Source organism: Oncorhynchus keta, chromosome 11 (assembly GCF_023373465.1).
Source record: "Oncorhynchus keta strain PuntledgeMale-10-30-2019 chromosome 11, Oket_V2, whole genome shotgun sequence".
Lineage (NCBI taxonomy): Eukaryota > Metazoa > Chordata > Actinopteri > Salmoniformes > Salmonidae > Oncorhynchus > Oncorhynchus keta.
The window spans coordinates 36898337-36910946 of NC_068431.1; the positions used below are offsets into that span (position 1 = coordinate 36898337).

The window sequence follows — 12610 nt, forward strand, 5'->3', positions numbered from 1 at the left end:
GTCACATTTTTGTGATCTCGATTTTCTTAGAAATAAATAAAGACAATTACTTTTGTTTATTTTATTGCCTTTTGCCAACCCATTCACAAATGACTGTCAACTTGTTGTTACTGAGTAACATATGTGTAAAGGAAACAGTATGTTATAAAAACGCATGTTTAATGTAATTACTTTGGTTTTTGACATTTTCTATTGCGTCATTTGCTTGGACAGAGTCCTTATTAACTCACAAGCAGCCTGTCTGGCACTCACTGATCAGTCCACAAACTCTAGACAACAGACTGTGGCACAACCTGAGAACAGTACATGGATTCTGAGCAGAGTCAGAAATATACAGTAACTTCATAGGACTGTAAAGAGGAAACTATTTCTGCTTAAGCACAAACATCCCACCACAAGTTGTGAAATGTGTAAGCTTTCATATAGCGCCAACTACATGCCTCTAAATTAGGAAAAAGTTTTCATAGATACCAAACTCCTTGCAGTAACATTGTTTCCAAATCTGTACATAAGAAAAGCATAGCAAGACAGCATAAAAATATAAATCATTTTCCCAAGTAACAAATGAATGGCATGATCCTTAGCATTTGGTAGAAGGGTGATGCATTATAAATTAGACTAAATACATCAGCAATCCATATTTAGTCTGCCTGCCAGTGGCTTAATGCTGGTGTATTATGACAATATTGTCAAGCATTAGGCACTAATGTATTTCATAGCGGTTTCAGGAAGTTTGAATTCATGTTCCATCATGGACCACATAGTAGTCCGAAGAAGCAGCATTTCAAGCACGACCATTTGGTGAGTGACCCAAAATCCTAAGAGATCATTTGGTCAAAAGACACTCGTGAGCTCACCCAAACTGGGTCACAATCTGAAGAGGAATACACTGGGAAAAGGGATCAATGGAAAGTGATTGTACCAGCATCAAATAACAAAAAAGAACCCAAAATTCTAATTTCCATAGCTAGTTAGCATATGTTCCCCTTTCTGTATTTCAGAATCCATTTTCCCTCCATCACCATTCAACCTATCATATGATTCTTCTTTGGTCCTGTGCCGCAGAACAGATCATTTGATCTACTGACATGTAACATTCACTCACACTGAATCAGTGACACTCTCAGGCCACACGGTCAATTCCAGAGCGGAAGTTCTTTATGAAAACTACATCTGCTATATTTATATTATTACCCAACCAACACAAAGGCATGAGACAAGTACTCCATTAAATTACAGTTAACAAATAAATATATTACAGAAAGTAGGTAGGTACCACTGTGACTGACTAGGTGTTGAATGTGTTCATTTGAGAAACGAGTGGATGTGTCAATGAGTTACAATACAAGGTGTGAAACTACATGCCCAGGGAACAGAACTATACTTATAGGTCCCGTTGTGTAGTGTGCCTGTGTGTTTATTTTCTAACTAAAAAGTATGTTATGTAAAGTAGCTCATATTGTAAGCATTTAGACTGCCCTTTCTATCATGTTCAGGATGAAGTTAATTACATGACATTTTGATCCTATAAACACAGAGTGACACACTCAAAGCTCAGTGCACGTGACTGGGGTGAGACCATGAATCAAGAGGGTTGGGCCTAAACCATAAGTCACAGCTTCCAGCTGACTGAGATATGTGTGTGATTGGCTGGAGTGAGCAGGGGGGCGTGGTAAATACAGGAAGCGGACAGCAGCCTCAGCACTGTGCTCCATCAGCATCCTGTTGACTGCAGACTGGAAGTCCTCTGAAAGGGCCTGGGCCGGCTTCGTCAAACCCTCCAGCTCTGGGTCCTGTGTCTGTTTCTGTCTGTAGAGCTGCACCACAGAGTCCCAGGGCACTATCTTGATGGATGCCCTGATCCTCAGCTTCCTCAACAGCTCCTGGTAGGTCTCCTCTTTAACCACCCAACCCTGGTCGCTGGACTCTGCCTCCACACACAGGAATATTCTCATTCTGGCATGGCGCCATCGGCTGGCCATGTTGAGAACACACGCCATCTGCAGCAGGAAGAGACTGCACACGTCCACGGAGGCTGCAGACGTACTGCTCGGCTGCAGCAGGTTGAGGGGCCACACGTCGATGATCCTCGCGGCCCCGTCCATCTTGGTCCCCATGCCCTCTCCCTGCAGCTGGAAGAAATAGCGGCCCAGACACACGTTCTTACTCATCTTGATGGCATCCGAGATGATTCCCACATACTCCTCTGACGTGAGCCAGCGTGGGCTCTCCACATGGCGGACCGGGGGGAAGTGGGCTTGCAGAGAGGGCAGATCCACCCCAAAATCATCCCCTCCAGACCCTTTTGACTCACAGAAGGCAGGGTCTTGGAGGAAGTAGTCCTCAGGGGTGCAACTGTCGTAGAACCCCAAGACCAGAGTGTTGGGCTTCATGCCGCCTTGAAAAGATAAGAGTGGAGGAGGGTAATCAAATGCACTAAAAATGTATATTGCTTGACAGGTAAAACTGTTTTATGTTCCATTTTCCAAAGTAGTAATATTATAATGAATATGTCGTGTCAATACTCTTCCCGACACCGTTGTGTGTGAAGAGGAGAAATCAACAGGACAACAATACGACCCAGAATGGTAAGCAGGAGGATATGTAACTCACCCAGGCCGGTGATACGGAGCAGATGCTGTGTTCCCTGCCTCACAGAGGCGGACAGAGTCAGATCCACGAAGGCCTTCACCCCCAGCTTATCCACCAGACTCAGCCAGAAGTTATACTGCTGCTGGACAGGGTCAGAGGGCAGGGTGTCTGAAACACAGATGAGAGGCTGGCCGAGTGACTGGACTGCCTTGATTCCCAAACAAAAGAAGAGCCTGACTAGTTTCCATAAAATGTTCAATGAATTGTCTATGAATAGAAATGTCATATTTCTAGGAATATCACACTTACTGTAGATTACTCATTTTTGTATCAAATAGTAGAAGCTTTAGGTTTCATGTGGTCATAAACATGACAAGCATTTATTTTAAGTCAATCACGATTCCGCTGGCACCAGAACTCCCGTCACCATCCATATAATATTACCCAGATCTCCCAGCTTCACGTGTCCCAGAACAAACAGCCCGCCCTTCTTCAACTGGTTGACAAAGTTGATGAGCTGGCAGGAGGAGCGAGGGTTGGCCACCATCAACAACACCTGGGGCCTCCAGAACTTCACATGGTCCTTCCTCACGTCCAGCATCAGCAGATACTTACGCACCTACAGGAGGTGGAATGGGTGGAAACCAGATTCAAAGCGTCAAGCATGACAGCAGTGACACACCCCAGGGTCCTGTTAAGTAGGAAACAGCGTAGAAAAATATTTTGCATCAGAAAATGAAAATCTGTTTTCTAAATTGGACAAGTTCAGGTAGTTCTTCCCCATTGCAAAATATTTTCTCTACTGAACACGACCCAGGAACTGGCCCATACAGTGGGGCAAAAAAGTATTTAGTCAGCCACCAAATTGTGCAAGTTCTCCCACTTAAAAAGATGAGGCCTGTAATTTTCATCATAGGTACACTTCAACTATGACAGACAAAATGAGATTTTTTTTTCTCTCCAGAAAATCACATTGTAGGATTTAATGAATTTATTTGCAAATTATGGTGGAAAATAAGTATTTGGTCACCGACAAACAAGCAAGATTTCTGTCTTTCACAGACCTGTAACTTCTTCTTTAAGAGGCCTCTCTGTCCTCCACTTGTTACCTGTATTAATGGCACCTGTTTGAACTTGTTATCAGTATAAAAGACACCTGTCCACAACCTCAAACAGTCACACTCCAAACTCCACTATGGCCAAGACCAAAGAGCTGTCAAAAGACACCAGAAACAAAATTTTAGACCTACACCAGGCTGGGAAGACTGAATCTACTATAAGTAAGTAGCTTGGTTTGAAGAAATCAACTGTGGGAGCAATTATTAGGAAATGGAAGACCTACAAGACCACTGATAATCTCCCTTGATCTGGGGCTCCACGCAAGATCTCACCCCGTGGGGTCAAAATGATCACAAGAACGGTGAGCAAAAATCCCAGAACCACACGGGGGGACCTAGTGAATGACCTGCAGAGAGCTGGGACCAAAGTAACAAAGCCTACCATCAGCAAGGGCATTGAAGATGAAACGTGGCTGGGTCTTTCAGCATGACAATGATCCCAAACACACCGCCTGGGCAACAAAGGAGTGGCTTCGTAAGAAGCATTTCAAGGTCCTGGAATGGCCTAGCCATTCTCCAGATCTCAACCCCATAGAAAATCTTTGGAGGGAGTTGAAAGTCCGTGTTGTCCAGCAACAGCCCCAAAACATCAGTGCTCTAGAGGAGATCTGCATGGAGGAATGGGCCAAAATACCAGCAACAGTGTGTGAAGCCAACAAAGGGTATATAACAAAGTATTGAGAAACTTTTGTTATTGACCAAATACTTATTTTCCACCATAATTTGCAAATAAATTCATAAAAAATCCTACAATGTGATTTTCTGGATTTTTTTTCTTCTCATTTCATCTGTCATAGTTGAAGTGTACCTATGATGGAAATGCCAGGCCTCTACCATCTTTTTAAGAGGGAGAACTTGCACAATTGGTGGCTGACTAAATACTTTTTTGCCCCACTGTATGGGCCAGTTCCTGGGTCGTGTTCAGTAGAGAAAATATTTTGCAATGGGGAAGAACTACCTGAACTTGTCCAATTTAGAAAACAGATTTTCATTTTCTGATGCAAAATATTTTTCTACGCTGTTTCCTACTTTTTTGCCCCACTGTAAGTGTGTGTTTGTATGTACTGGCACAAGTCTGTGTGTGTGGTGTGGGTACCTGATGAAAGATGAGAGCCTGGCTGATGTATCCCCAGCTGCTGGTTGGTGATCTGTAGTGCAGGAAAAGCAACAGCAGTAAGAGGAGGACGATGCTGGCTGAGGAGTAGACCGGGTTAATGACGAACATCATCACCAGACAGCTTAGGATGCCCAGCAGACATGTGTGCCAGGAGAACACCTGGAAAGTGGGCCTGGTGAAGACAGGGAGACAGGTAAAACAGGTGAAAGATGGGTGAAAACTGGACATTGATGGTCAAAAGTATTCTAGTTAAACACTACTTCACTAAGGACAGCATCATCACACAATGAGGTCAATGTCTTGTTTTTTTGTAACAGATTGTACAGCATGATGCTAGTGTTTGATTACCTGAAGTTGGGGGCCGATGCCCACTCCAGAGCCAGACAGGCCAGGTCGACAGCAGCATAGGCCAGCAGGTAGAATACTGTCACCAGGCCAGCTATGGCATTAAGCTGGCCTGCAAACACCACACACTACACAGTCACACCAAAGACACAAGTCTCAGAGGCTGTAGAATATTAAAAGTAGTACTGCATAGCTAAATACGATACACCCATCGCTTCTCCTCACCTGTGCCAACCCCCAGGTGTAGAGCACTGCCACCCATGGGTTGCCCGAGCTGGATGTGATAGCAGCAGGAGCCAATGGAAAACCTACAGGTAACACAACATCAAAGCATGCTCCTTATTTTATATTAAACAAAAAAATGTTATTTACTCTGTTGCAGAAATAGCCTGTCTTTTAATGTGAAACTTGTTCAACAACATCTTACCAAAGAGTTGGTCCAGTGCGAGGGCGTGGAGGATCCGGGACGCCCCAATCAGAGAGCACATGGCTGCTGACAGGGCAGAACAATAGATCCCGATGGTGACAAATGGAGGCCAGATGTTTATACGCTGGAAGAACCCGTAATCCTGAGCCAACAGGGTCCTAAACAAAAGACATTCATTAGTTGGCTGTATTAAAACTTCTTATGGAGGAGTGTTCCTGTGGCGGGACCAAATCAGCAGAAATTTTAGAGCGCCACCTATAGTTTTTCATAAAACTCAAACTTTCATTAAAACACACATGCAAGGTACTGAATTAAAGCTACACTCGTTGTGAATCTAGCCACCGAGTCAGATTTGTAAAATGCTTTTCGGCGAAAGCATGAGAAGTTCTGATAGCACGCACCCCCCAGAATACCAGACCGTCAACAAAACAACAGATTTTGCGGTAGCCGGCGCTACCCAAAACGCAGAAATAAAATATAAAACATTCATTACCTTTGACGAGCTTCTTTCTTGGCACTCCTATATATCCCATAAACATCACAATTGGGTGTTTCTCCCGATTAAATCCGTCATTGTATAGCCAAAATGTCGTTTTCCTTAGACCGGTCTGATCCAGGAATATTCCATTTTACAAGACGCAACGTCACTTTTTAAAATTACAAAAGTTGCCTATAAACTTTTACAAATCACTCCAAACTACTTTTCTAAACCAACTTTAGGTATTAATAAATGTTAATAATCTATCAAATTGATCACAGGGCGATCTGTATTCGATAGCAGCAAGTCTTGAAATCAGCGTCCATGTTTTTAATTTCACAACATCCTGTGGTGAGCCTAAAACAGGAAGGGCCAAAACGTCATCTAACCAAGGATAAAGCAGACTGGAAATGCCAGTACTGGCGACATCGTGTGGAAGCTGTAGGAGTTTACAGGGTATCCTCATTTATTTTCTGTCGCCTTAGACAATACATTGACTGGCGGATTGATATTTTTTTGTGTTTTTGGTGAACAGTTTTGAGGGATTTTTACTCCTAAACACGTTATGGTATAGCCACAGACACGATTTAACCGGTTTTAGAGACTTCAGAGTGTTTTCTATACACACATACTTATCATATGCATATACTATATTCCTGGCATGAGTAGCAGGACTTTGAAGTGTTGTTTCAGTATGATTAATATGCAGGTATTAAATTATGAGAAAATTAGATAGGTGACAGAGTTCCAACCATTCCAAGCCTCAATAACAGCCCATCAATTCAGACCTTTCACATGTGGAGCTGGCCAGGATGAAGAGCAGGACATAGACTATGAAGGTGTAGAGGACTGCAATAATGGTGCCTTTGGGAATGGCAGCACTGGGGTTCTTCAGCTCTCCTACAGACAACAGATTGAGGGGAAGATGGTGGAACATGTCAAGTTTGAGTCTACATGAAGCTTAAATGAGATGTGAAGTAATGGAGGGCAATTCCATGGTAACACAATTATGCGAAGACTCAGATTTATCACTTTAAAATGTATACCAAACAAAAACACACTGATTTCCAAGTTGAACAAAACACAAGACTACTTTCAACAATTTCCATAGAAAATTGTACAACTGTGCAGATGTAGCGAAATGCTTGTGCTTCTACTTTGACAATGCAGTAATATCTAACAAATTAACTTACTCAGGGTAATTGGTTACCGTGGATTTGCCCTGGAACTAAAAGATTCCATTACCTTGATTCAGAATGCATATGGAAAGTTGTTAATGACAACTATTTGTAGTTGTAATATCCACCAGCTGGCATGAGTTTTAATGTGTGTGGACAGTACCTGACATGTTGGCTCCGGCCATGATTCCGGTGCAGCTGGTGAACATGACAGCGAACACGGTGGCGAATGACATGACTTTACCAGTGCTGTAGTCCACAGTGTAGCCCGCTAAGGATAAGAAAGAGGAAGAACACTATTTCTACAACAGCTCTCTCAAACCATAAAACTAACAACTTTTTACACATCCAGTTCAACTTCCCTATCAAGGCTTACTATAACTAGAATGCATCTGAAATAGCACGCTGTTCCCTATACAGTGTACCTAAGTACTATCACACCGTCCCCCCCTGACCTTTGACCCCAGGCAGCCAGTACTCACAGCCCAGGTTGTCCTTCAGCGTGGTGCCGTTGAAGCCTGTGTAGCTGGCATTGTAGGTGAGGGTCTGGTTGCCAGGGCCCTGGTGGGTGATGAGGAACTTTAGGGGCGTGGTCTGCGCCAGGGGGCTGATGTAGATGGACAGAAGGGAGATGGTCACCACCAGCAGGATGAGGAAGGAGGTGCGGGCGAAGATGTGGGCGCCCACTAGGCACACCATCAGAACCAGCAGGAGAACTATGGAAGAGTACAGCACTGTGTACCAGTAGCCCTGGGGAAGCACTCGAAACGCAGAGGAGGACGCTGAGGTGGAAGTGGGACATAGAAGTTGATAAGATGTCAGATGGACACATGGTGGAATGACTCCTTTGAATGCATGAGGCACCAACCTTCTAAGAAACATGCAGATTTTTTAAAAGCAGTACCACAAAACATGGCATGCATGCTAGGAATTATAAGTATTGGGCTGTTAATTATAGAATGTCAAAACTAACCTGGATCCTGACCAAATATGTCAAGTAGTGCCTCTACCAGACCAAGCACATACACTCCACATGCACATACTTTGGCTAGGAAGAACATGAGGCCAATGCTTCCTCCAAACTCTGGGCCCAAAGATCGACTAATCATGACTGGCAGACAATAGGTCAAGGGGTTAAATATCACTGATCTGGAGTGAATCATTTGGTTTTAAAACTATGAGCAGGCAAAAGTCAGCATAGCAACCTGCTCAGTTGGTTAAATCATATGATGCACACAGGGCTGGACTAATGCATTCCGGGGCCCGGTGCACCTACCTCCAGGGCCCCCCCAAAAGTTTAATTTAGTTTATTAGGATCCCCATTAGCTGTTGAACATGCAGTAGCTACTCTTCTTGGGGTCCACCATGTCTTTACCGTGTCCAAATGTCATCAGAAACAGTTATCTTTGACTACAAAACATAGAATCCCACCATTTTCACAATCTTGGGTTGGTGTTGGAGATTATGAAAATGTTCAAATCGTGGTGAAATTTCCCTTAAAGATATGGTCTAGAATTACTGTAAAGACTGTGGCATCAAGATTGAATTGTAAAAGCATAGCTGTTTTAAACTGCACTAATACTTAAGAGGAATAAGAAACACTTGCTAAAAAAAAAGAATGTTTTGGGGGGGTGAGAACAAACCGGTGTTAAGGATACAATAGGCCCCACCTCCCTGCACAGCACCGTTGGTGGAAATAGCACAGATGGACAAGATGGTGAGGGAGATAATGGTGTAGGCTACAAGCAGCATCACAAGACCCTGCAAGAGCCCTGCATGACCAACCACAAACCCTATAGGAGACATCATTACACATTATTAGTCTTGTTACAGGACCACAATATATTAACCTAATGCATTCACATGCATGCACAGTTACACACACTTTAAAAAAATAATCTAGCAAAGCGTGAAGCCAACAGCAGTTTCTGACCATCAGCAAGCATCACTGCGCATCGCACTGTAAATAAATTCCACATTCACAGCCTATATTTGTAGTTGTCTGACATCTAGATGCTGCACTCACCAGTTCTGAGGAAGAGGACAATGCTAAACATGGAGAGGACAGTGGGCACCATCACCCCAAAGAAGGTGTTGAGTTTTCGAGGTACAGCATTAGGAGTGCTGGCCTCCCCAGTGCCCTCTGACGCCCCTATGCCACACACTGCATTGTCTGCTGATAGACCACATACCCCATGGGCGAGGAGGGGTGTGTGTTCATTAGACATGGCTTTCAGCAGAAGCGTTTTGTTTTGAGATGGTTCAGACGTCCCCTGAACCTTTTGTAACCCTGTTAAATGGAGTCATTATTTGTATAAGTTCGTAGCAACGCTGACAATAGGACATATTCGTGAAAACACAGTATGGCTTTATATTTACAACAACAAAAAGAAGGGGCGAGCGGAGGGTTTTAAATAAAACTATGAGCCACCAGAAAAGCATCAGACATTCTCATTAAACATGATGCTTCAAGGTCATGCAACGTTAAGAGTTGCGCGATTGAATCAAATTGATGTTTAATTTCATGTATCCACAAAGGGGAAGTGAAGCGGCGATACACAGCGGTTCTCAGCGAGGTCATTCTACAATTCAACCTCGCAATTCCGTAAACTTGTAGTTCGACTAATGATAAAACATTTGTTTATCGTGTTGTTTGCTTTGCGATAATACCGTATGGTAGGTATAGCCAGATGAAAACAGAAACTCACCTAAACTCCGTCAGCAAGAAATCAGCGCGCGCACTTCCGCTTGTTAAAAATCTCCTCAGTCGGCCTCTGTCTCTGAGACTACCCGCTTATTAGTTCACAGCTAAATGATGACGTAATTTAACAGCATTAACACATGCGTGTTTTGTTAGTTAATAGTTGATTTTAGTAGATTTGAAAACGAATGGCCATAGGTAGCATAGGCGACATACATATTATCCAATAGCGCATAAGATATTAAACAGAAATGCCTAAATCTAAACAGATGTAATGCAAATGTACATATGTATTCTATATATGCCCATAGACATTGAGCAGCTTGCAGATATGATTCTGTCTACTTGCCGCCTCTATTTGTTCGGTGCAGGTCACGGGACAGTATAAACTGTTCATGTGACTGTCAAAAAGGGGAGGGTGAAAATACCACAAATATATGTCATGAATGATTAGAGCCCTGTGTTTTGTGCAATCATGTGACATGCTTGGATTTTAATCTTTAGTTTTATTAATCACATGGTACCCTTTTTCTTATGTCAGATGGTCCACCACCATCCATAGACAACTGCTTAAATTTTGGGTGTAATTCTCATCTGGGGCCCTGTGTTTAGTCACGATTGTACAAAACACAGGGCCCCAGATGAGCAAAGCCAGACAGCAACGGTGGGGTGTATAGTTCTCTGTATCTTGTGATCTGTAGAAAATATTGTAATAACTATATTTAAGTTTATGAATAAACTTGGTGTCTTGGGTCCCTTTCAGATGTTGTTTTTCAAAAGGATCTGACCCTTTTCCCTCAATTTTCACCTAAAATGACATACCCAAATCTAACTGCCTGCAGCTCAGGACCCGAAGCAAGGATATGCATATTCTTGATACCATTTGAAAGGAAACACATTGACATTTGTGGAAATGTGAAATTAATGTAGGAGAATATAAACACATTAGATCTGTTAAAATATATTGTACCATCATCTTTGAAATGCAAGAGAAAGGTCCTAATGTATTATTCCACCCCATTTAGGTTTTGGCCACTAGATGGCAGCAGTGTATGTGTAACGTTTTAGACTGATCCAATGAACCATTGCATATCTGTTCAAAATGTTGTGCCTATTTGGTTTATTATTACATTTTCAAAGTTCAGAATTTTGTACTCTCCTCAAACAATTGCAGGGTATTCTTTCACTGTAATAGCTACTGTAAATTGTACAGGACAGTAAGATTAACAAGAATTTAAGATTTCTGCCCATATCAGATACAGTTGAAGTCGGAAGTTTACATACACTTAGGTTGGAGTCATTAGTTTTTCAACCACTCAACAAATGTCTTGATAACAAACTATAGCTTTGGCAAGTCGGTTAGGAAATCTACTTTGTCCATGACACAAGTAATTTTTCCAAAAAATTGTTTACAGACAGATTATTTCACTTATAACTCAGTATCATATCTCCAGTGGGTCAGAAGTTTTCATACACTAAGTTGACTGTGCCTTTAAACAGCTTGAAAAATTCCATAAAAGAATGTCGTGGCTTTAGAAGCTTCTGATAGGCTAATTGACATAATTTGAGTCAATTGGAGGTGTATCTGTGGATGTATTTCAAGGCATACCTTCAAACTCAGTGCCTCTTTGTTTGATATCATGGGAAAATCAAAAGAAATTAGTTAAGTTAAAGTTAAGTTAAATTCTAGACCTCCACAAGTCTGGTTCATCCTTGGGAGCAATTTCCAAACGCCTGAAGGTAGCACGTTCATCTATACAAACAATAGTACACAGGTATAAACACCATGGGACCACGCAGCCGTTATAGCGCTCAGGAAGGAGACATTCTGTCTCCTAGAGATGAACGTACTTTGGTGTAAAAAGTGCAAATCAATCCCAGAACAACAGCAAAGGACCTTGTGAAGATGCTGGAGGAAACAGGTACAAAAGTATCTATATCCACAGTAAAACGAGTCCTACATCAACATAACCTAAATGTCCGCTCAGCAAGGAAGAAGCCACTGCTCCAAAACCTCCATTAAAAAGCCAGACTACGGTTTGCAACTGCACATGGGGACAAAGATCGTACTTTTTGGAGAAGGGTCCTCTGGTCTGATGAAACAAAAAATAGAACTGTTTGGCCATTATGACCATCATGTTTGGAGGATGTCATAAGGTAATGCACCAATTTGTAAGTCGCTCTGGATAAGAGCGTCTGCTAAATGACTTAAATGTAAATGTAAAAAAGGGGGAGGCTTGCATGCCGAAGAACACCATCCCAACCGTGAAGTACGGGGGTGGCAGCATCATGTTGTGGGGGTGCTTTGCTGCAGGAGGGACTGGTGTCCTTCACAAAATAGATGGCATCATGAGGCAGGAAAATTACGTGGATATATTGAAGCAACATCTGAAGACATCAGTCACGAAGTTAAAGCTTGGTCGCAAATGGGTCTTCCAAATGGACAATGACCCCAAGCATACTTCCAAAGTTGTGGCAAAATGGCTTAAGGACAACAAAGTCAAGGTATCGGAATGGCCATCACAAAGCCCTGACCTCAATCCTATAGAAAATTTGTGGGCAGAACTGAAAATGCGTGTGCGAGCAATGCCTACAAACCTGACTCAGTTACACCAGCTCTGTCAGGGGGAATGGCCCAAAATTCACCCAACGTA

At 42.7% G+C, this 12610-nt stretch overlaps 1 protein-coding gene across 1 annotated transcript; it reads right to left on the reverse strand.

Moving 5' to 3' along the window:
* Nucleotides 1-46: 46 nt before the first annotated feature.
* On the reverse strand, nucleotides 47-10280 carry LOC118390161 (solute carrier family 12 member 9-like). Its single transcript, XM_035780428.2, has 14 exons — nucleotides 9964-10280; nucleotides 9282-9545; nucleotides 8914-9048; nucleotides 8229-8366; nucleotides 7738-8037; nucleotides 7419-7526; nucleotides 6866-6977; nucleotides 5600-5757; nucleotides 5398-5480; nucleotides 5176-5300; nucleotides 4807-4999; nucleotides 3037-3211; nucleotides 2614-2760; nucleotides 47-2398 (listed from the first exon to the last, which is right to left on the reverse strand). Exons 2-14 carry the CDS (start codon nucleotides 9481-9483, stop codon nucleotides 1548-1550), a joined length of 2727 nt encoding a protein of 908 aa, XP_035636321.1. The 5' UTR covers nucleotides 9484-9545; nucleotides 9964-10280; the 3' UTR covers nucleotides 47-1547.
* Between the last annotated feature and the right edge of the window lie 2330 nt (nucleotides 10281-12610).

Bases quoted from the DNA above. Each gene is read 5' to 3' on its own strand.
- LOC118390161 (XM_035780428.2), bottom strand. From the start codon at position 9,483: ATGTCTAATGAACACACACCCCTCCTCGCCCATGGGGTATGTGGTCTA. The intron at 6,978-7,418 runs GTACTGTCCACA...TGTTGTCTGTAG, and splicing joins GGCCGGAGCCAACATGTCAG to GAGAGCTGAAGAACCCCAGT. The intron at 2,761-3,036 runs GTAATATTATAT...TCTGTGTTTCAG, and splicing joins CGTGAAGCTGGGAGATCTGG to ACACCCTGCCCTCTGACCCT.